The 27380-nt window shown below is 49.3% G+C and overlaps 1 protein-coding gene across 3 annotated transcripts in view; it reads right to left on the bottom strand.

Moving 5' to 3' along the window:
- PRKDC (protein kinase, DNA-activated, catalytic subunit) overlaps positions 1–27380 on the bottom strand; it is a 2754228-nt gene that overhangs the window by 1588394 nt on the left and 1138454 nt on the right. For all 3 annotated transcript variants that reach the window (XM_085605657.1, XM_085605658.1, XM_085605659.1), the window contains one exon: positions 18476–18545. In XM_085605657.1, the coding sequence (XP_085461783.1) occupies positions 18476–18545 (70 nt within the window). The remainder of the gene's footprint in view (positions 1–18475; positions 18546–27380) is intronic.

Below are 27380 nucleotides of genomic sequence, written 5' to 3'. Positions count from 1 at the left end.
AAGGCCATTTACTGCATGCATTGTCTCTCCACACGTTAACCCTCCAGTGTTGTGCTGGGCGCAGGGCCTGGCCAGAGGCAGTGACTGACCACATGTAGATGATGGGGTTCTGGGCCTGAAGGCCATGCCCTGTGGCCAACCTCAATGCGCAGGCCTTCCACCGTGTGCAGTGAGCATTGGCCGCCCATTGGGTGTTGCACTTAAGTCGTGGTCAGAGTCCAAAAGCTGTACATGCTGGGCGTCGGCATATGTTAGGGTGTAGTGACTGGCCAGCACCAGGCTTCAAAGGCTGTAGGTTGTGCACAGCAGGAGTTGGCCACCTGCAAAGGGTAAAGCGCCGGAACTTGCTGTCATAAATGATCAAAATGCCTCAAACATTCAAGGTACAAGCATTTGCAATGCAATAGGTCTCGCATTTACGCAAGCTTGAGCTATCGACATTGTAAATGACAAAGCCTTTTATTTATGTTTTCGTTTTTAAAACATAAATAAAAGGCTTGTCATTTACAATGCCAATAGCTTAATGTCGTGTAAATGCGAGACCTATTGCATTGCAAATGCTTGGTTTTTTTTTTACAGAGGGCTAATTAATATGGACATGGCCTGCAAATTATACGTCATTCGAAAATATCATTGTGCAGAATTTGATCGGAATATTTCAGAACAACCAGATGGATCAAAAGCGCCTCGGTTCAGGGATGTGGGATCAGTGAGCTTTGCGACACAACCAACTGCACGAGCACGAAGACAACAGCAAAGAAAATCTGGCAGACTGGCCTTGGAGGTCTTTCCCCAAAGGTCAAGGGCTCGGAAATCCCAGAATGGTTGGAGCAAGAGCCAGTCGACACGGACTACTCTGGCTCCCACTGGCTGCCAGAAGTAAGCACAGAAGTGCTGGTGACCCGCCATTTCAGAACCCTGCCGCGTCACTGACTCTGCCCCAACCCTCCTGGCCCCTCATAGGTCCCCTCCCCTTCCGGTTTTAAGTGTGAGCTCCACTTTCCTCCGGCAGCGCCCTATCAGTCCCAGGGGGCTTGTGTTGCTATGTGTGAACCTTTGGCAAAAACACTACTTTTTTCATCCCCCTCTTCATCTGTTCCTGCTCTATCAGTAATAAATCAGCAACATCGCACTGTTATTAGTGCTTCTCACTTTCAAATTCCAGCTCGCGCAGAAGGCTCATCATCATTCTGGGCATTCTTATTGGCAGGTATCCAGTTGCGATCTGCTGCTGGTGGCTGGAGCAGGGATCGGCCCGCTGGCGCTGCCTGCTGCTCTCTGCCCCGCTGGACCACTCATTAACTCTAGCACATCACAGATGCCTATATGGCACTGATTTCGCCCACACGTACTAGCAGCCCTGCTGATATATCGGCATATATGGTATAGAACGAGAGCTGCAACACGTTCTCATATTGGCAGGACACAAGTAAATAGCCTTTCTAATCCTGAGTTTAACATATTGGGGCATTCTGGGAGTTGTAGTCTTCAATGACGAATTAGTCCACTATGTAAATTTAAATGTTGTAGACTTGTAAAGCGCACAGCTGCCCCAGCAACGGGGCGTCCCGGCGCTGTAGACCGCTGGGGAACCCGTCCTGGCTATCCCTGTGAGATGGTCCCTTTCTGGGTATCTCCAAGGTGAAACCAGGCATCCCCGGCGTCTGTGGGGGGCCGTTGTAGAGATGAGGCAAGCTTAATGCCCAGAGTTGCCGAGTGTGTTCCTGGTTAGAGTAGGTACCGAGGCGAGAATTATCGAGTCCGTTTTGACCCTGGTCCACGACCCTGCCGCGTCGGGAATTGAACCCTGGTCCCTGGCCGATTCTCTGCATACGGGTCTGCCGCCTCTAACCAGTGAGCCACACCTCGCCACTATCATGGCTGAAAGCAGTCACTTGTAGAAGGGAAGCAGAGGCTGAGAGCATGCTGTCCACCCTTCAAGGCTCCAAACCCAGATATGGTTGTCCCCGAATTTTGTAACTTTAATACTTAAGTGCCATGATCCACCCCGCATTTCAATCCACGGCTCGCTTAGTGGTCTATCCGTACTCCCTCCAAATCAAAAAATATCTGCCGATCATAGGTCCCTTTTAATAACCGAGCAGACTCTTTAACATTGTGACTTTTGTTTGAACGATGGCATGTTGTCTTAACTTAGTACTATGGATGTGGTTTTATACAGGTATTTGTAGACTATCACTACTGTTTATCGCAAAAGGGAATAGTTGGGCAGCAAACATGCCAAGGGCGGGCATGGTCTCATTTGTGACAATATCGCTCCATCCCGACAAGTTGTTGGTCATTAGCCACTTTGCATGTTGTGACTTATAAATCCACATTTGGATAAGAAAACTACAAATTACAAAATGAAACTCCCTGCTGGGTACAAGGATACAAAACTGGGGTTCAGTGTGTTGGAAGATAAACACTTTCGTGATATAAAGACTGTGCTTTCAAAGTAATCACGATATAGTTTTTTTAAATTTGTTTTAATTTATTGTTAAAACAAGTGTTAATAATATTAACTAAGTCTCATTTAAGGCTGGGGTGCAAGGATTTGAATCCAATGTTATCCCCTTGTTCTGCACTCTGCATGCACATTTTGAAGTGATGCATTAACGGATGCACCTACCACGGTTGTCTCGGTGCCAAAGTCCACCCACAGTGCAGCGACTGATGGCAAACAACAGCAGTAAGACCTGCTGGTCGTTACCGTGAGGGAACCGGAAGTTATTCCCAGGGAAACCGAAAGTGCCTGTATGTGTTTATTTGGTTGTTTCAGAAACCCTTCCAATGGAAGGTGACATCCGGGAGGTGACCTGTGTGTGCCAGAGTCCGTGTGCTAACTGAGCCTGTTAGCTTCAATATTTGTGCCAGACAAGCGTATCCGCCGCAATTTGGAGTTTACTACCTGGCAGTCGTAGTACCAGCAACAGCCGCACTCCGTTGTCCAAAGAACGGAGAAAGCCCGTGGTGTATATGACATACTGAGATAAATCCAGCGCTTGTGTATTTCATTAAAATGCCTTTAAATTCGCCGGATTGTACATAACGCGCAAGGCTTCCAGCTTCTGCCAGCCTCATTACATATCCGGAGCTTCGTTCGAAAGAGTAGTTTAATTCATTTACTTGTAGACATAATGCAAATGAGTGTCTGGTGATTTAAAGGGTGGGAGGTGGGGGTGGCAAATAAACCAGAGGTTGCTGCTTCATGAAACAAGAAACAGAGAAGAGGCCAATAAAAACAAGCGGCCGCGAAAGAGAAAGCGATCGCAAAAGAGACGCTAATTAAAGCGGCATTTTCGTTACTATGGCAACGAAATGGTGTGGGACTGTCCACAGTGCCTAAGGACACGCGCATGCTGTCTGCTACGGACAAATGGCAAGAGCAGCCATGTTTGTCCATGCAGACGCGTGCACGAAAGCCCTCGGCAGAATAGTTTACAAAAGGTACTCGCAACAGCGAGCGCAGCGCATGCGCTGCTTTCGCCAGGCGAAACCTAACAATGGACTGGGGTCGAGGCCCGGAGCGAGTGCCAGTGTGCTGAAATTAATTCAAGCATTCCACCCTTCATCTAGTTGTTGTTACAATGGATCCTGACTGGAGGCACAGTGTGTGTCACAACACACCTTAACTGCAGTAGGGATGAGGAAACCAGGGGTCAGATCTACAAATACATTTATAATGGCCGCAATCCTGCAATTTGCTAAATCACCGGATTATCGACCATCAAATGTCTTTTTAGTATATATTAACTCCATTCTGCTATTCCAGAGCTCTTAACTGTTGAACTGGGGAACCAGGTTCGAGTCTTGGCATCAGCTCAACCTCCTGTTATTCTGAGCAGGTCACATAATCTCCCTGTGCCAAAAAACAAACAAAACAAAAAATGACTGTGCCTTTGTGTAATGTAACTGGTGCTCATGAAAAGCACTACAATACCGTCAGGTCCAGTTTGCGCTATATAAAACTGCAAATAACTAAGTAAATAAGTGCTTAGCGAATCGCAAAAAAGGTTGTAGAAGTACCAAATAATTCGGAAGGGGCCTGTTTAGAACATGCCTTCCAAACTGCAATGGTTTGTGACCACAATTTCAGTTGCAAAGCATTGCTAAACTACAGACTCCTGAAAGGAGGTGGTAACTGATTCACAAAAAGCAAGGATTCCGCCGGGACAGCTACTTTGTGAATGTAAAAAATTAAGTTTGTTAGAGTAGGCAGTGGTCCAGGGGACCACACAAACCTCTTGAACAAACTTTATTTAAATGCATGCCAGCTTCCTTTAAAACAAAAGGGTTGCATTTAAAAAATAAGTTGAAAATAAATGACAGACATGGTGGCATGCTGATTCTTGGAGGTCACTATCCGTGTGATTGTGGTTAATTGGCCTGAGCTGCAATTTTAATATTAATTAATTATTATTAATGAATATTAAGTAGGTCAAATTAGGAGGCAATCCAATTTTGTCTTTTTACAGTCCGACCTAATGGTACATAGATCAGATCATAAAAATATTTACTGGTCACAAATTGCCGCCAGATTTTCGCAAGCAGTACACATTCGGCCCTTGATGTTTTTGCAGAGACTGTGCGCGTACATGCACCACTTTTTGCCTCCGCCTGCACTTTACTGAAAATCGTGTTTTATTTATAAGTAGTTTTTGTTATTTATTTTTTACATGTGAATTGTGTTATTTACCACGTGCTCTCACAGCCTGCATAGTACTTACAATGGTCCTATTACCCAACCTAAAAGAGCTTCTTTTTTATTTATCATGAAAGTATATAAATTTGCGTTGGCGATCCCTGAATTTGAACCTTTGACCTATAGATTCTTGCAACAGGTATATCCCACTGACGCATCTGGCCGCCTTCAATAAACAATAGAAAAAGGGAGTACCGTGCTATATAGGCCCCTCGAAGCGCTGGCTCAGTGTTGAGAAACGCCCACGATATAGCGCTCCAAGCCATACATTTACATGTTCCTCCTGTGTCAACAATCCCACTGCACCCATGGGGAGAGGCAGGACATGCACTTTGTGAATGTAAAAAATTAAGTTTGTTAGAGTAGGCAGTGGTCCAGGGGACCACACAAACCTCTTGAACAAACTTTATTTAAATGCATGCCAGCTTCCTTTAAAACAAAAGGGTTGCATTTAAAAAATAAGTTGAAAATAAATGACAGACATGGTGGCATGCTGATTCTTGGAGGTCAATATCCGTGTGATTGTGGTTAATTGGCCTGAGCTGCAATTTTAATATTAATTAATTATTATTAATGAATATTAAGTAGGTCAAATTAGGAGGCAATCCAATTTTGTCTTTTTACAGTCCGACCTAATGGTACATAGATCAGATCTGACGCATCTGGCCGCCTTCAATAAACAATAGAAAAAGGGAGTACCGTGCTATATAGGCCCCTCGAAGCACTGGCTCAGTGTTGAGAAACGCCCACGATATAGCGCTCCAAGCCATACATTTACATGTTCCTCCTGTGTCAACAATCCCACTGCACCCATGGGGAGAGGCAGGACATGCACATTTCTAAAGCATGCATAGACAGAGCACCCCGCCCCCACACTTTACAAATTCAAGGTCACAGGGAGCACTTTCGCCTGGAAACGCTTCTCTGTCAAGGCTGCCCGGGGGGCCACGCAGTGGCCCCTCATCAGGGCGGCCACCTCAGTGCCACAGGAAGGCACTGGAGTCGACCTCCTAGTTTCCCTGAGCGTGGAACCAGGGAGACTTCCGGCTGGCCACTTTCGGTAGTGGGAGGGGGGACAGGGGTACATATACTGTGCCCCGCCCACTGAGCAGCCTCTTGTCCGCTGCCCGTCTCGCCTCTTTGTGTCATCTCTGTGTACGCTGTCCAGTGCCGCCGGTATTGTCATCGTCGTGTCCAACTTTGTTTGCGGTGAGTGCGGGCCAGGAAGGGCCATTGCCGGGTTTTATCATCCTCCCTCCTATTTTCCCCCATTTGGGATTCTGGTCCCGGCTTCCTGGTGTTGCGGCACCCTGGACTTGTAAGGGCAACTGCACTGCAAATGTTTACGGTCTGAGGGGAGAGATTGTGACATAATGGCCGGAACTGCCTACTTTGGAGCAGGGAACCATGTTTAGTCTCGTTGTCGGCCCGACACCTGTGATTCTGGGCAAATCACTGCCTCTACCTCTGCCTACAAAAAATGAATGCGCCCCAGTGTAACGTAACGGTTGGAGCCTGTGGCTGTCCTGGGTGCTCGGGTACCAGTGTGTTATGTGAAGGGGGGGCAGTGTGTTGGCAGCGTGGGTTGTGCCGCATTCGACACGCGGAGTTGGGGCCGTGCCGCCCCGGTGGCTATGGTTGCCGGACCATTGTACCATCCGGGGGACCTGGGTTCGTTTGAGATATTGTGGCCTGACGGCAAGAGTTGCGGACTTGAACGCAAGGGAAGCAGGGACTAGCATTGATGTGGGTTCAACATCCTGTGGTCCCACAAAGGAATATGTCCTTGGCATTTGTGGGTGAGTGGGGGCCCACTGGTCCTGCCTCGGCAAACCCCCGGCCCGGCGTTGTAAGGGGATCATAGAGTGGCGACAAGGGGTTTTGGCAAATAAGAGTCAGAAGCAGAAGTACCTGTCTGCCCGGGGGCCAGCGTCCAAACTCGAGCATGGAGGCATGGGTAGCCTCGGGATTCACGGGGTATCGGTGCGGTTGCGGGTGCAGTTCATTCCTGAAGCGTTGGTGGCCACGGGTTGGCTGTGGGCGGCTGGCAGGGTCACCAGCACGCACGCGGTCTCGAGGCTGGCCCCATCCCCCGTTTTTACGTCAAGGTTCTTAACACATCCCTTGTTTTATGGCCAATGGGTTCTCTCGTGTTCCCAAGATGGCGCCACTGCGTTGGGTGATCCGGGACGTTGGGGACAAGCAGGGTAACTGAGCAGAGGGGCCGATCGTCTTCCGGGAGGTTTGTGCCTGAAGTGTTTCAGAAGTGTGACGTGCAATCAACCTTTGAAGGCATCCCTGTTGCTGACTGTCAATTGACCTACCCTCCTAATCATCCACACTATTTGCCATTCTTTCTAATTGCCGATAATTGCGGCTTGGGCCCAGTAGTGGTTAATGTCCCCACATGAATTCGCGTTTGTAACAAGAATAGACACAGATCCGCATTTGCCCCGCCTCATCAAACTGTAATTTTTTAAAAAATTTTATTAACTGTGAACATACTTTACCAGCGCGGCGCATGTTTCACGAGCACCGCGCTGGTTTTACTTTCATTCTCGCACATACAGACAGGGTAACAAATTAGGTGACAGTATTGTCCACAGTTCCTGGGTATACCTTGATGCAAAGCTATGGCCGCATGAGACCAGCCATCAATGGGAGTCAGAGCGCTGACCATGTGACAACCCCTTGTTTCCTGTGAGAAATCACAAGATCCTGACATACGGTCAGCCCTGATTATACCCTGCAAATATTTGTTGCAATCAAGCGCACACCCAAGGTTTATTTATGCATGCATCTTGAAACCAAATAGGAGCCACTAATGCAACTTCATTATGCAGTCCAGTGTGACAGGTACGTTTTTGCCTCCTTATTATCTACGCGTTCGCTCATTGTGTGGAGCGGATATTTCAAAAAGAGTCAGGCCTGTGAGGCTACCGACTCAGTGTTTTTTTTGGGGGTTTTTTATTCCATTTGATTGTAATGGTGCCACAAGACACGGTCTTAAAACAGTCCCACGCTTTAATTTAAGCAGCCCAGTGTGAAAATTATGCATGGCCATATGGCACGGAGCGTAGATTTCAACAAGGGAAGGCACCACACCAATTTCTATCTGGTGTTCAATCATAGGGGTATCCAGGGACCTTCTTCGGTATATAACTCAAAGTATTAAGTACACCTTTCATTAAACTGTTTATACACCTCTATTTTGGCCCATTTCAACATTTTACACACTTGATCTAGTCTTACACACATCGCTTGGATCGTGGATGATTAGGAATCCGAAGGGCGGGCACTCCTGCTGCCGGGAGTGGGCGGGGAAGAAATGTTGCCTCCTTCATGTGCAACTTAAAGGCATTTGTTTCCCTGCCACCCGTGCCCTGGTCTTGCTTTGATGCCATAGCCTCTGTACTGTCAAGGCTGCCCGGAGGCCAAAGGCAAATGCAGCATTGCAGCTTACAATGTAAACGGGAAAAAAAACAATGTTCATGGCAGGGATGATGTACTTGCTGCATCATAAGCAATATTGTCTGTCAGCGCGCTCAAGTGAACGTTTGCAATATTATTTACAAGCTCAGTTGCTGCTTATTTATCTTATGAAACTAACAACCATTGACAAAGCCAACAACCCTGACGTGTCGGGTATGTTGTTCTTGCTGGATCATATATCCGCATGCAATGACAGAAACAGCAAATTACCAGTCTGGAGGCACATCACCTAAGCACAGAATAGCTCCCTCAAGCACAGGGGGACCCGGGTGCAGGTACTCATGGGGTGTCACCAGGGGCAGGTTTACATGAGGTTTTATGGTTGCAGGGACACAAGAGGGGACACCGGGTGCATCACTTATGTGTGGTCACGGTGTGCAAGCACGCACAAGATGTCTCGGCCTGCAAAGCAAGGCGCGTTTCCTGGTAAGAGGACCAGCTTTGCCCTGGGGGAGGCCTTGGGTGCTTTCGGCACAGTTACCCACTCGGTTTGCAACACTGGTCATTAATTTTGTGTTCCCGATTCCCCAAATAATGAGCATGGGTAGCGGGTGCAATATGCTCCTGCCCTGCACCCCGGTTATGTTTTGCGGTCTTGGAATGATTTGAGGTGTGCTGTGTCCCTTGGGAGGCCGCGTGCGTTTCTCTTCACATTCGGCGGTTAACTCGACTATATATATGGTGTTGATGTTATGTCTGTCATCTTGCTGCCAATCCCAGATTAATGCGATGGGGTGTGCGTTTCAGTGTCAGCAAAGATGTGGACTCATCGTTAAAATGGTTTACCTTTCGTAATGAGCTTGGTGATTGGGATGACATCAAGAAAGGTTAGGGAAGGGAAGATTGGCAAATATATAATTATAAGCAGTATGTGGTATGCATGAACAGTACTATGCCTCTCACGGGAAAGATATTTCAGTGTCAAGCTCTTTACCCAGCCTTTGGTTCTTTAAGCAATTATATCCGCCGCCCGGATCTACATGCTCTTCTGGTGGTCATGCGTTGCGGATGTTTTACCATGCGATGAACAACAGCAAATGTAAATATACTTGGGGAAGCAAAGGACTGCCAGAGTTTGCCCAGGCTTACCAGTGTGGAATATGGCAGCCCGCTGTGGATAATGCAGTGGTGTAAGGGAGGTCTGGGTTTTAGGGGCTCCAAGCCAACTGGGGGGGCTCCTAGCGGGAGCTGGCGAGTGTGGCGGCCAGCTCGGCCTTAATTTGGGGCTGGAGCAGTTATTTGCATGCGCTAAGTACTTAGATGCTAGTGGTCTGCCCTCAGGGGAGGGTTCCCACAGTACACCCGTGCCTAAGCATCTGATTGGGTCAACCTGCGACACACCTGGCGATCATGTGCATCGCGCCATACCTGGGCAGCATGTGCGCATGAGAGTAACTCCACGTAAGGGTAGTCTCAGGTATTAACAAGACAGTGAAGGAACAACAGAGACTTATATTATATTGAATTCACTATTGGGTAGTCAATACTCCAGGGGGAGGGACCCATACATATTTCTCCCCTGCCACATAAAGCCACAGTGATACACTCTTGACATACTTGAACCGTGCAGTATGTCTATCTATTTGAAACACAGCGTGCAACCCCAGGATCACCGGGTTCTAGGTCTGCCCCAAGACTCCATTAGTAACGGCAGAACAGTCATTTGTTCGACCCAAAATGACATTAACTGATTGTGGGCACGCTGCCCAGTTCCAACCTAACAGCTTTGCATGAGTATACAGGAGGGGGGCTTTACTTTGAGTGCCCGATATTTTTATGAGTGAGGCAGTTGAACCGATACCACTAGGGCTATCATGACGGTCTTTTGTTGGCTCCTGTTGAAGGTAAGGGTACACATTTTCGCAGCAACTGTGTGCTTTCCTGTGGTAGGATTTGGTTTGTCGGTTACAGTCAGCTTACCTCCTGCCCAAGCCAACCTTCTAGCCTTGGAGGAGGGGGGGAGGGGAGGGGGGGGGTTCCCTGGATTGCTTCATTTGTCATACTTGGAGTTCAAGGGAAATAGAGGCGTGTCAGCTCTCTAAGTTCGATTGCCACATTTGCTGCGCTTCAATGACAGATGTTGAATGTCTCCTGACAAGTGCTGCTTGCAATTTTAGTTTACATTGGGTTGTTGAATACATTATCCTTTCACTTGCGGTCAGAGATAGTAGATAATGGGGTGGGATATAGCATTGCTTGACCTGGGACACTTAGCGGTAAATCCGGCTAGCATTAAGCACATATATTGTTATTCGGAAGGGCGATGCAGATGTCAGTTCAGTGTGGACAAATGCTCCGTTAGTAAGGGAACTCCCTGGGTTAAGGCGTGCACGGCTAGGATCTGAGGGTAACCAGCATAGGCTTGCCTTCAGGGTTTGTAAGGTTGATAAGATGGGCCAAGCTGTGCTGCAAAGCACCATGCATAATCTATAGGTCACAGTTTTGAATACTAGATCCATGCACAGTTACTATTAGGTTCTGATTCCTATACGCCGGCAAACCATCACGTATATTGTACATTCGGGACACATGTTATACGTTCCACCGACCCCCGATGAGAGGTGACCACACATTTTCAGCGATGTAATTTTCTACGGGTCAAGAGAGAGGGGCGAGTTGTGGTGGCAACAAGACACCTGAAGCAGGGAGTGCCGCCAGGCGGCAACGAGTTGGAGAGTAAATGGGATTTGAAGGCCCAGCTGGATGCCGGCCACCTGGCCACTGCAGGTTGTTGATGGTGATCTCTAAGGGCTTAGTAGGGGTCATGACAAAATACACCGGGGCTGATTCACAGGCGGGTGTGGTGGTCCCTACCTCAATTCACATGATTCTCCCTGTCGGGTCTGTCTAACGTTCATCTAAAAGGGCTTTAAATTAACAGCCTCTCTTGTCTCAGCCATACTGTGAACAGTATGCAAGCGGTCTGTGCATCAGTAGGTTGGGGTGAGCGCGTCCGCTCCCAGCGTTGTGGCTGTGATTCCTGAGGTGACACTTGGAGTCCTCGTCCTGCTTGTTGTAGGTGGCTGATGAGTGTTCGATTACATAACTGGATGCGATGGATGAGGAGGCAGAACCTTGCAGCACACTCTGCTAAGCAATGTTCCTGGCAATTTGTTTTGAACCAAGGCCGAAGCGAGAGCCTCTAGTGAAGGGCCAGAATCATTAGGCAAGGCAGCATGACAAAGGTCTTTTAGGAACTGGTAGAATGGTGCATGCTAAGTAGTCCTGAAGGCCCACCCCCCTGGCTAAGTTGGCAAGCAGGGGTCACATGGGGGACGGAGCTATCAGCTGCCAATCTGTTGAGCATATAACCAGCATGAAAGTCGGAGGGAGGCTGCTGAGTTGCCCTAGCATTGTTTGTCTCGCTTCAGGGCCAGTTGGGGTTACTGTTCATGGTACGGTTAGACTTTTTGGTTGCGTTTGGATACTATGACAGGTTGCCCATGCTCATGCAACACGGCGATAAGTGGTAATTTTGTGGGTGTGAACTAGGTGTCCTTCAAGAAACTCATTAAATCTTGCAGTCCCGCCATTGCAGAACATAGATTTGTCTTGTCATTCTTCAAGGAAACCATTATTAGCAGGAAGGTATTGAACCATGGAGAGCCAATGGTTGTGGGTAAGGGAATTACTTTCACTTTCTACAGGCTATGTGCACCATCAATAGCACCAGCTCATGTAAAGCTTCTATTTGCGCCCGGGACTGGGGCTGGCAATGTCATCAAACTTTGCAGCCAGACACGGAATAGGCAACGTGCACTCGGCAGTAGAGTTAGCTGAGTGACATCATACCCTGGTATACCGTCAGTGATAAACGTAACGTAAGGTTAGGGGCTAGACACGAACAGGCACTTTCTGTCTGCTGGGGCGGGAGTGTGCCAGTGCCAAGAGGGTGCGGGTTGCCTGGTTAGGGCTGATATGGATGGGAGGGAGCACTAATACGGACAACCACAAGAGCACATTTTGCAGTCATAGAAGGTTACATTGATAATTTGATGGCATGGTACCAGTTGCTTCAGTTATGCGTATTTTTCTTGGCAGTTGTCAGCGAACATTCAGAATGCAATGTTGGTGGTTAGCCTGTTGTCATGCCTTTCAGAAGTGTTTTAGCTCAGGCATGGCCCGGCTGGGTTAGATGCCTGAGGTCTGCCCTGGGATTCACGTTCACAGGCAGGTGGAGCGGCAGAACTTAGAGGGGCTTGTGGGTGCGACCTCTGGTTACAGGTGCAGATCCTAGTAAGTTCACTTAGTATCCCGTCCTTGAGTTCGATGAAACGGGTACCATTGATTTGAGTAACTAGAACGTGTAATTTCTCCCGCCCTTCAGCCTTGGCTGGCAGCTATGCAGGTTGTGGAAGTTGCCTTCCAACTAGGGCGATATGGTCCATATGTCTGGGGGAAACGCCTGGGTTAAACTCAATTGGGCTACAAAGTATTAGAAGAACACTTGGCATTCCCAGTATTAAAAAAAGAGATGTATTTATACTTTGGTTTCCCTCTGGTTCACTCTGTCCTGTCTGCTCCCTGGTAGACTAGCAGAAGTTTGGGCAGGGCAAGGCTTCACACAGGGTGGTGACTGACGGAATACGATGGACATACTCCGACTAGTGCTAGACTCCGATAACTGAGTGAAAGAGGGAGCAAGGCGGGCTTGTCAACTCTTACCTCCACCCGCATTGGCATTTCCTGGCAGGAGTGGCTTGTCAAAGGTATTGCTCTTCAGCCAGGCAATGTTAACACTGAACCAACACCTAATTATTGGTTTCAGGTCATATCAGTCAAAAATCCACGGGGAGTTTAGAAAGGATGGGGGCACCTGTCCTGAAGGGGCATGCTGGCCTCCGGTCCTGTATGGGCTAACACTTGTTTTGGCTGGACCTGGGAGAAGTCCCGGTATCAGCATGTTGTAAGGAAAGAGGCCTACCTTGGTGGGGGGCCCTGGTTGTGACGGTGGCCACCCCCAGAGCTGTGGAGGAGTTACAGGGCGATCCAGAGTCTGCAAGTTACCAAGGGGTACTTCATGCAGCAGCACAGTATGGTGCTAAGCCAAGGATACCCAGGGATGTCTTAGCGTTGTCCCCTGGAAGAACTACGGCGCCCCGTTAGTCCTACGGGCAGTTGTGGGTCTGAGCAACCGGGGGCTGCCTGGAACGCTCCGCCCACCTTTTTGGGGGGCATGAGTAAGGGAGTGGACTGGTGGTCCACTGATGGGAGGGGTGGCTCCTCCCAAGAATTGGTAAACACCGATTGGCGACGGCCACGGTGTAATTTGGCTCATCAGACGGGCAGGCGGCATAAGGGTTGGCCTGCCCTGGGATCGCCCGTAAGATAACCCACCATGTTGGCATATTTGTTATGCAAATAAACCTGCAGCAATTTTCTCCACTAACAAGGTGTTGTGTGGTTTATTGATGTATTGTGCTGCATGTAAACAGACTACTGTTGCCGATATTGGCACTATTGCATCGGTCTGAAAAAGTATATATCGCCACAACACAGACGTGCATATGGAGCTCGGGAAGAGAGGGGTTTTATACCCCAAGGCGCTGCCAAGAAAACCTTAAAGGGACACGTTCAAGACGGGGCACGTGTTTACATTAGGATTATCTAAGTTGCATGTCATTGTGAATACATGAACGCATGTTCTTGTGTCGTGCATGAAGCAAAGAGAATTCCCTCCTCAACACCTAAATGTTGGCATATAGGAGAAACGGAGGTGGGGGGGGGGTGTTATACAGTGGTTGCCCAGGATCACACCTGTATGGCACCTCATGCAATGACGTGTGAAGATTGGGATTCTGTTGAGCACGTATGGCACAGAGATACTGAAAGAGTACCACAAATGCAAGGCCCAAATAGCAAGGACATGTATAAACAACGAGTAAGCTAAGAATGTAGGGCTTAACAAGCAAGGATACGTATGAGCCCTGAGATACGGCTACACCACGCATGTGAAGGAAAACATACAAAGACTTGCAGAAACACTGAGTATCTGTCAGAAATATAAACCACAAGATGAAAGTACAGGTCTAAAATAATGACACAACCAATACCGTGAGGCAGAACCTGCAAAAATATGGGTAAACGCTGAGATACTGACACGTATGTGAGACAGAACATGCAAATACATATAGAAACTGAGATTATGCCAGAAATGTAAGCCACTACATGAAAAGGACATGTATAAACATTGAGATACTGTCACAGAAGTAAAGTATGTCGTACAAGATGTGTGTACTATGCACGTAAGGCAGAACATGCAAGGACACTTACACAAATATGCGGTCATGGTATACAAAGTTATGTAGAAATAATGGCATACTGCCATGTTAACATTATAGAACATGCAAGGACAATGAAAACCTCGATATCTTAACCCAAACCAAAGGTAAAGCATACCATACAACAACATAAATGAGCACTGAAGTACTACCAAGGGTGTAAGGCACAGCATGCCAGAATAAGCATAAAAACTGATATGCTGCACATGAAATATGGCATAGCAAGCAAGAATGTATGGTGAGCATTGAGGTACTGACCCGAAGGTGAGGCAGAACTTACAAGGACATGTATAAACATACAAATACAACCAATAATTGTAAGACACAACATGGAAGGGCGTGTATAAACACTGAAATACTGTCGGAAACTCAAGACAATATGAAAGAACGTGTATTCACATTCAGATACGACCACCAATGTGAGGCTGGACATGTATAACCACTGAGATAAGTAACGCACAACAAGCAAGGATATGAATAATCACTGAGATACTACCACAAATATACTATGCACGAAAGGGCATTAAAAAACATTGAGATATACAAGCCATCACATGCAAGAACATACAAACACAAGGATATATGTAAAAAGCAACATAAAAGGACATGTACGAAGACCGAGATATGTAAATCAGAATATGAAAGGACATGTATAAACCCTGAATTACGGCCACAAACGTAAAACATCATGAAAGAGCATGCATAAACACAGGGCTTTGTAAGCCACAGCATGAAAGGACAAGTATAAATACTAAAGTATAATCAACAAGAGGCACAACATGCATGGACATGTATAAACATTCAGAGACACCCAATAGCGTGAAGCAGCACATGCAAGGGCATGCATGAACGCTGAACTACTGCCACAAATGTAAAGCACATCACACATGGACATGTATGAAGAGATACTGGTGTGCATTGAGGCAGAACATGCAAGGGCATTGCCACACATATAAAGTACAGCACAGAAGGGCAAATATAAATATTGACATACTGCCAGGCTGGTAAGCTAAAAACCATCATATACTAGCAAAAACGTAAAGCAAACCATACAAGGAAATATCTGAGCACTTAGTTATTGCCAGAGATGTAAAGTCTGCTGGCAGTTCAGGAAAGACTGTTCCCAAGAGGAGCTGGGTCGGTACTGATTTGCATAAGGCAGGCCTCTGTCTAGAGTGGCAAGTGGGTGTTAATGCTCCAATCAATTGAAAGATTATTGCAAGCATTCCATCCATCACCTTGTTGTTTGTTACAATACATACAAGGCACAGCATGCGCGACTGCCCTGCTGAATATATCTACATAAAGAATAATGAGGTACAAGAATATCGAGGGCCAAAATATGGGAACGATAAGTGTATATAGGGAAGTATAAATTAATTATGCCTAACTTGAGATATAGGTACCTCGTAGGTACATATACGTAGAGATAGGTATAGAAAATCAAGACTTACCTGTCGATATTTTTTTCGATTTTTTTTATCCTATATATTCAGTAACCTCGGTATTCTGACTCTGATATTGAACATGCACACACCGCATGTGAGAATTTGTTGAAATACTGAACGGTGAAGGAAACTGAATTTTAACAGTAAACCGTTCTAAGATGCGATTTGAAATAATAAATGTTGTGTAGCATCAACCAATATAGAAGGCTGAACTTAATGTGGGATGTAAATTACTAAAATGTAAGAGCCGGGGCTATCCACGCAGTACAGGCTAATCCAGAATACACTGATCATATGCCATAAAGAGATGCAGGTAGGTATATGAAAACGTCAAACTCGTGCGGTAAAAGTACAGGGACTCAGATCACTGACTGACAGAACCTTGAGAGGACCAGACTCAGGGCGTTAAGTGGGCAGGGTTCCGCCGCTGCCCATCACTGGCAGTTCTAAAAAGCAGGTGCCGAGTCGGCTCCCATTCAGGCCCTCCATGTTTGCCCTCACCCTCAGGGTGCCAAAAGAAAATCTGAACTCTGCAGCAGTACCACCCTCCGCTACCTTTGAGGCAACTCCAAAGAGACTGGCTAAAAGTAATTTCAGTCTAATCATTTCAGAACTGAAACATTTTCAATATTATATACAACAAAGTCATAGTTGTTGCTTATTTATCTTATGCAACTAACAACCATTGACAAAGCCAGTAATCCTGGTTTGATGTAGGTATATTGTTTCTTGCTGTATCATATGTCTGGTTGCAATGACAAACAGCAAGATACCAGTCGGGTGGTGGCACATTATACTGAGCAGACATGCTTAGTTTACTGCTTTTAAGACACGCCCTTAATTACATTGACCACGCCCATTTGAGAGAATGTTTTTTTCATCCCACTTAAAGCTCTGTCCAGGCTTCCATCTCCATGGGGGATAGCAGGTCTGTTAACAGAAGGACGCTTGAACCGACAGTTGCAGAGCGTCCCCCCTGCGGGCCCATCACACAGCCAGGCCACCCCCATCCATCCTGCTTTAAAGGTGACGGCACGACGCACAGTGGCACAGAGTGTACGTAACGTGCTAGCGCGCGAGAGTTGCAGGCAGGGCACCTGGTTACACAGCTGGCTGGTCACACACAATCCATCACGAGCCCAATTGCACCGACTACCACAGTGAGCAAACAGAGCCCCACCCACGCAGGTGCCGTTGTCTGCAGATCCTTTTTTCACCTCGAGGAGCCAAGAAGTAAATAACAAAAGGGGACGGGCCCCTCACTGCTTCATCTGCTGCGTCAGTGTCAAGTGTCAAGGGAGAGATGTAAGGGGCAAGGTTAGTCAATAGAGAGCATTCTCCCTCTGACCCGGAAAACACAAAGAAAAGGTAGCAGGTCCTGGAGACTCAGTGAGCTAATACATTCACAGCAGGGGTGTTTGTTTGACACAATGGTCACAGGTTTGAATCCTAGCAAGGCCTCTCACACCACCCTCCTGTAGTCTCTAAATGGAGCACCATCGAGTTGGGGGGTAACAATAAATATCAGTTATTTGTCAACAGCGTCAAGAGATGCCTCTTCGTAAATGTGCACTACAATTTAACAGATTGCTGCTATCACCCTACAAGAGATAATGGTAGAACACGCCTGTTACCTGTCCAAGGGAATGCAAACTGAACCTCTACTAAGTGGGCTTATGGCACGCGACGACACCTTCAATTAGCAGTGCGCATGCTTGGAACTGTATGCCAGTGCACAATTCTGCCAAAAACTAGAACTGTAAGTTTAACAAGCGGCAGGGAAAGAAGCCCGCGAGTGGTGCGCACACGCCACTGCGAGCCATGGCCTATTGGTGTCTATTACGCGCACCAAGCGCGTAATAGGCCATGGGTGGAGCAATGCGCCCGCCTTTGGCCAATTGCATACAGTCTTTTACAAAAAGACGCACGCAAAGGCCAATCGCGTAGCACAAAAGGAATCGCACACGCACGAGCGTGTGCGATTCCTAGGTCAGCTTCGATTCCCCGTTTTTCACCTACTAAATGTCTCACGCCGCGCGTGCACTGCTATGCAGTGCACCGCTAGGCGCGAGACCTAAAAAAACAAGTTAAAGTGAAGCTGTGGTTAACACAAAACCGAAGAAAGGCACCTAAAAAACCAGAGCAAAAGTACAGTTATGGGTAAAAATTACAACAGAAAAAACACTGAAATTCATTAGTTATGACTCGAAGCACAATCAAAAACACACAATAAAAACTATAACTCGCACAATTTTCCATTTTGTCTCCAGTGCAGTTTGACAACAAAATTGTAATTGTAGCGATGTTATTGCCTAATAATACTCTTTTTTTTTAATATTAAAAATAACAAATATTCAAAAGATAGTAAGTTTTTTTGATTTTTATGTTTTAGTTTTCACAGTTTATTAGCAACGTTTTAACCGGGTAGAGAGACAGCCATCTGATTTGTATACAGGTTAATGCAGAAGTTCTAATTTGGGATATCTTAGGGGGTTCCTGTCCATTCTCCTAAGGACCCCCAAGCCAAGAACAATGCAGGAAAGACGTACCTGGATCACTAGATACATCTCTCGCTAGTTTCCGAATAGTAACATACTTTCTTTTCTTCTCTATAGGAACCTGTGAAGACAAAAGTTCAAGTTACAAATAGAGGCAGTAGTTTTGGATGAAATGATTGTAAAACATGTTTTTTATGTGAAGCTATGGATGAAAGGGAGTACTTGTTAGCTGTATTTTCACTTTTTATTATTAAATACACTATTAAGCACAATTAAGTGAGTCAGAGATTTTGTAGCGCAAATTTGAAAGTTAAAGTAATAGACAATTCTTTGAAAAACTTACTCCGCATTAACTGCAGCTAGATGTTAATTCTAAGGGCCAGCCTTTATGTCTCCTTAATAGCCCAGATCTGCACTCACTGTACCACATCAATTATTACACGTACAAAGGGAAAAAGACTAGAATGTCACCTGTGGTGGTGGCGGATGGCTCCATGCATTTTTTCGACGTGGAGGACGACGCATGGGAATGGCTTGAATCCAAGGGTCATCACGCCTCGTCGAGCCAAAGAGACGGAGCCATGGGCCCTCGGACGGGCACTCGAAGAAGACGACGCAGCAGGCGTTGACAGCGTGAGGCAGGGACACCAATGCAGTTGGCGGCGGCCCCCGATCGTGACCATGTGCTTCGCGAGAGGAGTGACGTGCTGCAAGCGGTTGCGGACATGGGTGAACTCCGGAGTAACAGGGACACTGATGCCTCATCGAAGCGATCGCTCAGTGAGGACGGCTCACACGCTTGGTGGCCGCTTCACGACGACTCACTGTCGCTCCCAGATGTGACACCGCGGACTGCGGACGATTTGATGTAAAACTGTGATGCAGTTCAAGGCCACGCAAGTATCAGTTGGGGAAGCTGAGTGCCATCGTGACAATTATGCATTGCGCACGATACATGTGTTATTGGCCCTGTGATATGGGATGGCCCATGGCATTTGTGGGGGGGGGGGGGGCTGTAGATTGGGCTCCATAGCTGGCACCTAGCCACCAGGACATGAAGCACTCGGCGTAGACGCGCAGACTCCTATACTGAGGCTTCGGTCTGCGGAGGGAGAGCTACTCACTGCTCAACATGACATCCATGATGAGTTCACCGGGCATTATAGTACGAGTTACTTACCTTCGGTAATGATGTATCTGGTAGAGACGATTCTAACCACAGATTCCTTTACGTAGAATTATCCCCAGGCGTGAGACTGGATCCGGGAAACTTTTTTGGCCAGCATCCCTGCGTGCCGGGGGGACGGCATCACGCGACTCCGCCCAGGCTTCGCCCGCGCACGTGACGTCAGCGAGGTCACATAAGTCCCACCCCGGCGTGCCTACGTCAGTTTTCTTCGGAGAACTTTTCCCCGCCACAACGCAGAGCAGGCAGACAAAACTGTAAGAGTATAGGAACAGTGTGCGAAAGAACAGAAAAAGGAATGGTGAGGACCAACACCATAAAAAGCAGTGCCCGGCACTGCAGTACCCAAAGGCAGGGAAAGAATAAAGAACAAAGTAGCAATCCTGCCAGTACAGAGACAGCCCCCCCCCCCACCGGAGACAAGGGACATATGTAAAAATGTCACGATAACATGCAACAGGACTACAACCCAAACCAAGGACAAGGAAGGGGAACCAGTTGGGGACACACAGGGAACGACAAAACTCCAAGACAGCCCCATCACAGAATGCGACAACCTCCATTAGGAACATGGGCAGAGGCACAGCCAAAAGACTCCAACCTCAAGGATCGCAAAGAGCCAGAAGTACCAACAAACCTATCCGCCCATGTAACAACAGGAAGGAAAAAAGGGACAGCCCGACAGAAAGAGAGAAAGAATGCACTCTTAGAAGACACAGCCACCCACAGGGAAGCGAGTGCAAAAGACCAAACCACAAGTCCTTGCAGAACGGGGCGGAAGGGCGGGCTGTGAAGGAATCTGCGGCTAGAATCGTCTCTACCAGATACATCGTTACCGAAGGTAAGTAACTCGTACACCTCATAGAGACTACTAGCCGCAGATTCCTTCACGTAGAATAGATACCCTAGCCATACCCATGGGGAAGGAGGGTCTGCGAGAGGACCCCATCCACCTGGGCAGAAGAGAGGACCACACAGGGCTGAGTCCAAAAACAGGACGAGGAGCCCCATCCCCCAGGCAAAGGGAAATGAAGAGAAGAGGAAGAAGAAGATAGCCTGTCCTCACTCAGCAGAGGAAACAAGGCAAGGTGCAAAGAGGCCAAACACCCCACGCCCACGTGAGGCAACAAAACCTCCGCCCAAGGCCAAGGACAGGAAAGGAGCACCGAAGGAGAAGAGCAACCTAGAGACTCCAAGGAGAAGAGGCAGAGCAAAGGCAATCCCAGACAGGATGGCGCCGGCAGCAAGAAGCAGGCAGAAGCCAAAAAGGGGAACTCAAGGTCAGTCAGGAGAATCGTCCAACGCCCGCAGGGACAAACTGCGCCCGCAAGAGGGTCCAGAAGTCAGGGACCATACCCCCCACAGGGAGAAGAGGTAAACCCGAGTGCAAGGCCCACTGGAAGCAGCGGAGAAGGCAGGATGACAGTCCCACTAAAGCCCCAAGAAGGCACAACGATGCAGAAAGAGCAAGAGGGCAGCAATGGCAAGCACCGCCAGGGACACCACAGAACGAACACTCAAGCAAAAACACGAAGAAGAAGGTTGCATCCGCAACATACCATAACGCCACGAAGAGCAGAAGCCCGCAGGCGACCACAACTCCCCAGAACATACCAGGGCTATATAACAGCCAACCCTGCCCCACATGGGGCATGTCATATCCCAAGACATGGGAACCTCTTAGGAAGAAACTTACGCAGCAGAGGACAACAAAAGAGACCTGCGGCAAAAAACCCCGCAGGAGGCCTATCAAGCAGCCAGAGGGAAAAAACGCAGAAGGCCCAATCTCAGGCCCAGCATGGTGTAAAAAACCCAAAGGAAAAACACAGAGTCAAAAAGGGGCTGGCCAGCAGCCAACAGAACTACAACCTCAGCCAGACAACCGGGGCGACCCGCCCCAACAGAAGAACAGCTCCAAGAACCATAGCAACACGCAGGTCACTGAGGAGGGGGAGCAGGAGGAGGAGGAGGACAAAGCCCCGCCATGAACCTCTGGATGGCGGAGTCCGCAGGGGCATGGAACAAAAGAGCACCATTGAAGGGAAGGTCCACCAGCCGTTCTCGAACATTCTCCGGGAACACACTGTCCCGAAGCCAGGCATGGCGACGAAGGGCAACCGGAGAAGCCATGGCACGACCCAGCACTTCCGAGATGTCCGGAGCGAAGGATAAACGTCGCCAGCTCCCGACCATCCAAGACATGATGTCTCAAATCCACACAGGCACCCTCCTGAGAAGCAGCAGACATAAGGGACTCCGTCGAGTTCCACAAGCAAGAAGTGGCCCTAGCCAAAACACACAGTGTGTTAAGGGCCCGCAGAGCCGCACTGGTTGAGACAAACATATTGCGCCCCTAGGAGTCCAGCGAGCGGGCCTCCCGTGAAGAGGGAGACAACAGCAGCAGCAAAATAGGAAAGGCAGACTGCAAAAGGGGGCCTCTGGTCAAAGGGTGAAGAGAAAGGCACACCGGATCACGTGGCGCCGGATGGTGGCGGTGCAGAAGGTGCTGGGGCACCGGGTCCCCCGTGGCGGGACGGCCCCGAGTCCCCAAGAGAGATGAGTGGAGTGAACCCTCAAAGGGAAGCAACAGTTCCCTACCACCGGAGCCCTGATGGAGAACCTCCAGAAGATGATCTGCGGGAAAATGGGTAGCTGGATCACCCATGCGCAAAATTCCCACAGCCGTGGAAACAGCGCGGGCGAAAGCCGCACCCGCCTCCGTAGCGCCCCGCGGAGGGGAAGCAGCTCCTCGTTAGGGGACTGCTTCAAGCTAAGGTGGCCATCCCCCAATCCAACCGGAGGAAGGAAGGGCCAAGGCCGAAAGGAAGGAAGAGCAACCTAAGAGTGGGGGACTTGCGGCTCCTCCGGCGAAGACCGCGGCCGTGGAGACAGCGAGGAGCCGCCCTTAGACGACGTCGGGGAAAAAGCCACGACACGGCGGCCCGTCTCCGGCGAGGATGACACCAGCAACTGCCGAACCTCTGGAGAAGAGGAGGCGTCCGAAGACGAGTCAACGACCCGACGTCGGTCCGGGGCCGAAAAGTCCGCAACCTGAGGCAGGACACAGTCGCCGACCGGCGCCGGAGGAGACGCCGGGGCGACCTCCAACACAGAACACGGCGCAGGAGACCGGAGCTGGACCAGAGCCGGGGTGGCGAAGGGACGGCGCCGACCTGACCTCCGACGAGGCAGCCGCCTGCGCGGAGGGACTAGAAGGGCCCGGGGAGGGATGAGGAGACCCCCGCCAGCCGCGACTCGTGACCGTGCGAGACGGGCCCTCCGTCAAACACTGCGGCGCCGCCAGGGCCAGCAGCTGCCGGCGCCGTAGCGGCGTCACCTCGGCCTCGGACAATGTCGCCGCCTGTCCCGAGGACCGAGAGGGGCTTGGGCGAGAAGGGCCCTCCGCCGACCCCTGCGGCGCCGCCAGGCCCAGCAGCCGCCGTTGCCTCGGACAAGGCCGCTGCCTGTCCCGAGGACTGAGAGGGGCTCAGGGGTGTTACCCGAGCCCCTGCGACCTCCCGCAACACCACAGGGACTCCCGCGGGAGTTTTTGACGAAGCAGAGGTGCCGTGGTCCAAAGGAGGGACCCCGGAAGGGCTGCCCCCTAATGGCAATACATCCTCTGAGCCTGGATCCGAACCAGTCGGCGCCGGAGCCGCCGGCGACGCCACAGAGGGCCCCGCACACTGCAAGGGATCCGCTGACATCCCAGGAGGGGGGAGGAGGAGAAGCCAGCGAGGCCTGCAAAGCCGCCGCATATGTCTCCATCTGGGCTCTGGTCACCCCCACGCTGGGAAACGGCGGATAAGGGGAAGACACGCGGGGCCGCACCACCCGCGCAGAGCCCACGCCCCCGACAGGCCGGAACCCGACCCTCTCGAACAAACTGCGACACTTACCAAGAGGTGAGCGGCGCACTTGCGACCTGGGAGAAGATAGAAGTCAGCGAGGCAAGCCGCGGGTCCGAGAACCCTCCTCAGGGGCCAGACGAGATGACGCCGCCGACCTGGACACACGAGCCAAAAGAGGTTTCATCCGGGGCTCACGCCGGGATTTTGGCTTCATCTGCAGGCATGCCTCACAATCAGTGGCGTCGTGGTGCTCCCCCAAACACCACATACAGATGGGGTGAGGATCCGTCACCGACATGATGCGGCCACACGGCGAACAAATTTTAAAGCCCAAAGGCATTCGCACACTGTTCCCACACACGCAGCAAGAGCATAAGGGAAAGGCCTAAACAGGCCCAGAGCACAAACCATATCCACGTTACATGCGGAAAAGGAAAAAACTGACTTAGGCGCGCCGGGGTGGGACTTATGTGACCTCGCTGACGTCACGTGCGCGGACGACGCCTGGGCGGAGTCGCGTGATGCCGTCCCCCGGCGTGCAGGGATGCTGGGCAAAAAAGTTTTCCGGATCCAGTCTCAAGCCTGGGGATAATTCTACGTGTAGGAATCTGCGGCTAGTAGTCTCTATCAGATCCAGAGTATACCAATCACTCAACTATACGACGCCGGCAGACATAGATGCGCTCCTTGTCCCTTTGCCCCTGCAGCAGGTCACGACAGACCAATGCGATGAATTAGGAAAACCACTCACGCTGGCGGAGGTGCAATTGGCCATTAGCTACTGGCAAGGCCCCGGGTCCAGATGGCTATCCGGCCAAATATTATAAGGCCTACCAACAGGTACTAGCGCCGCACCTGCTTGGAGTATATCAAAATGCACAGGAGACAGGCGTTCTACCAGACTCGTTGCGTGAGTCCCTGCTAGTGTCTCTACCTAAGCCACACGGAACTCATGGGGGGTCTTACCGTCCACTGGCACTACTTAACTCTGATTATAAGATACTCGTTAAAATACTAGAGAATAGGCTGGCTCCACTAGTTGCACAGCTGGAACATACGGATCAGAATGGTTTTGTGCCGGCACTCAGTACATCATTAAACCTACGCCGCTTCTCCCGCGTGGCACATTATTCAGGGAGGGACTGGCCGCAAGCTGGGTGTCTGGTGTTAGACCTTGGGAAAGCTTTTGACACTCTAGAGTGGGAGTTTCTGTTCGTGGCACTGTGACGCTACAGCTTGGGAGATGTATTCCTGGGTATGGTTAAGTTGCTTTACACGCGTCCCACGGCCAGGATCAAGACGGGCCCATATGTCTCAGGGAGTGCCTCCGTGGAGCAGGGTACGAGACAGGACTGCCCCCTCTCCCCACTATTATTTGCACTCGCCATCGAATCCCTGGCGGTAGCGCTCCGTTCTGCGCAGGACGGCTGGGGAATCCCACTCGGAGGCGGTATATATGCTGTCTCCTTATATGCAGACGACCTGCTGATCTATCTTAGAGATGTGGGGCAAGTGCATCGAGCGATTGAGGCCACGCTCCTCCAGTTAGCTTTAGTGTCGGGATTGAGGGTGAACTGGGACAAGTCATGCTTATATCCCTTTGCAGACTCTACTCCCGACCCACACCTGCTCATAAATGGCAGGGAGGTTCCCTGGCAGACTGAGGCGTTTCGTTACCTAGGGATCCTGATATACAGGGTCTCCTAGGACTGTAGTGAGGACGGGGATTAACTGCAGACATTGCTAAATTAGCATAAGCTTGGCCGCCATTCTGCCCCTTTTTGCACACAACACTACATGGCTCTGTTCTCGTAAATACTCTGCTTGCGCTTCTTTACATAAGAACTGTATGCCTTTCACATATCTAGCTACACACTGTGCTCTTCGTCTGCACAGCGTGTTCAAGGCCAAAAAACAATGTACGCTGTTGATTCACTTTGGTCAGTCCCACGCCCATAGACATAACATGAAACACAGCTGCAATGCTGAAATTCGAGTGTCTTTGATATAGCATTACATGAATGAGGAGACACTTGAAGAAAACCTTTCAAACGAAGAAGAGCTGTGCTTGTTCTGGGATGTGATTCATTGCATCTAATCTTGGAGGTATGGGGTCCCCATGACAAAGCCTAGAGGTCTTTTATAATATAATAAACTAGCTCTTAGCACAGGGAAGGTGGTAAAGGCGCTGTAGTCCTGTTTCCACTGTCATTATAATATGATTTCCTCTTTTGTGCTTTATAGAATTGTAACAATGCTGATTATATTGTTCTTATGCATTTTGCTGCTAGTATTGGCTCGTGTACTGCATTATAGAGCACGTTAGTTAAAATAAACATTTTAAACTATACCATGTCTCTGCTTACTCACGTTGTGGACAAGTATGAGTGTTTGAGCGAAAGTGTTCTTATTTCCCACCACTCCTGAGAGGAACAAAGTCGCATGTTCTAGGTTGTCTAATCATTGGTAGCTTCGCTGTAGTACGGAGAACGAATGAGACACTATTGCTAGTCGGATTGGGATTCTGGGCACTGAGGTGGGTTTTTTGGTACACCACAATACACCGAGGTGCTGGTTTCCTGCGCATAGTTCTGTGTATGTGCAGAATCGTTGCAACAGGACCTCCTGGAGGGGACCTGACCCGTGCTGTTACAGCGCTTAGAGCGCAGATGTCTTTCTGGTCTACTTTACCGCTAGCAGTTATGGGCAGAATTGCGCTACCAAAAATGGTGGTGCTGCCACGCATCCTATATTACTTCACAAATTTGCCATTCCACCTCTGACCACCGTTTTTTAAAACTTTGGAATCATTCATGCGACAATTTATATGGCATGGGGTGCGGAGCAGTGTCGCTAGCCAAAATGTACCCACCGACCTGTCAGGGTGGACTCTCGCTGCCCCATATGGAACAGTATTATTTGGCTGCACAGCTTCAGTGGCATGTTGGTTGGCCACACGCCAACTGGCGTACACGGCAATGTAGGACCCTGAGCTCACTCATACCCAGATTGTGACACTGTTTCATCCAGGCCAGATGTGCAGCACGCCTACACAGCTCCTGGTGGGGTGGCATATAAATGTTATCGGCGCAGTCTTTATGTTACGAGACATGTCACACCCTACGCGCCATCACTTCCGATAGTAGGGACCCCCAGAAGGCTCCGGGAAATAACAAGCGCTGAGCCTACACATTAGGAAGCAGCCAGAGTACAGACACTCACTGATCCATATGTCAACGGGCTCCTTCTCCCATTTGCGGACCTAGCAGAGTACGGAATTGCCGCAGGGTCAATTCCTGCTGCATACCGCCGTGGTTCAATCCCTTGGCGCGCAGTGGGGGGATATGACGCAGGAACCTGCTACCCATTTAACTGTTCAATATTTGCATGAGCTGGACACTGGTCGGCACTTAAAGTGGTTTGCGGTAAGGTTGCTGGGGGGCAACGCTTTACACCATATATTGCGGACTCATAAATGGGACGTTTATGTGATGGGAGTTGTATATTGACATGCCCAGGCAAGGGATAGTTGTTGATTGTACTGCTTTTTGAGTGTTTAAATGCAAATAAAAATATTTACCCAAAAAAAAAAAAATAAAGTGGTTTGCGGAATCTCTCCACTTGCACACGGCGCCGCAGCTTCTCTCCCTTCGTACCCGCTGGGATACTGACTTGCAGCGGCCCACTACTGATTGGGATTGGGCACACATTCTCGAAAGTCCGGTGCGCATACCTCGGAACGTCCGTTTCCAGCTCATTCAATATTACATCGTTCATAGAGCCTATTTGACAACGAAGCAGATAAATCTGTATTTTGGTCGCACTGACGCCAAATGCTCCAGATGTGATGAAGTTAACGCAGATCTGTTGCACATGTTGTGGACCTGCACTGCCATTCAGACATACTGGGGCGCTGTCA

Source organism: Triturus cristatus, chromosome 5_1 (genome assembly GCF_964204655.1).
Source record: "Triturus cristatus chromosome 5_1, aTriCri1.1, whole genome shotgun sequence".
Taxonomy (NCBI): Eukaryota; Metazoa; Chordata; class Amphibia; order Caudata; family Salamandridae; genus Triturus; species Triturus cristatus.
Note: the sequence above shows the minus strand (reverse complement) of the source record. Positions and strands in the feature narration are given on the sequence as shown.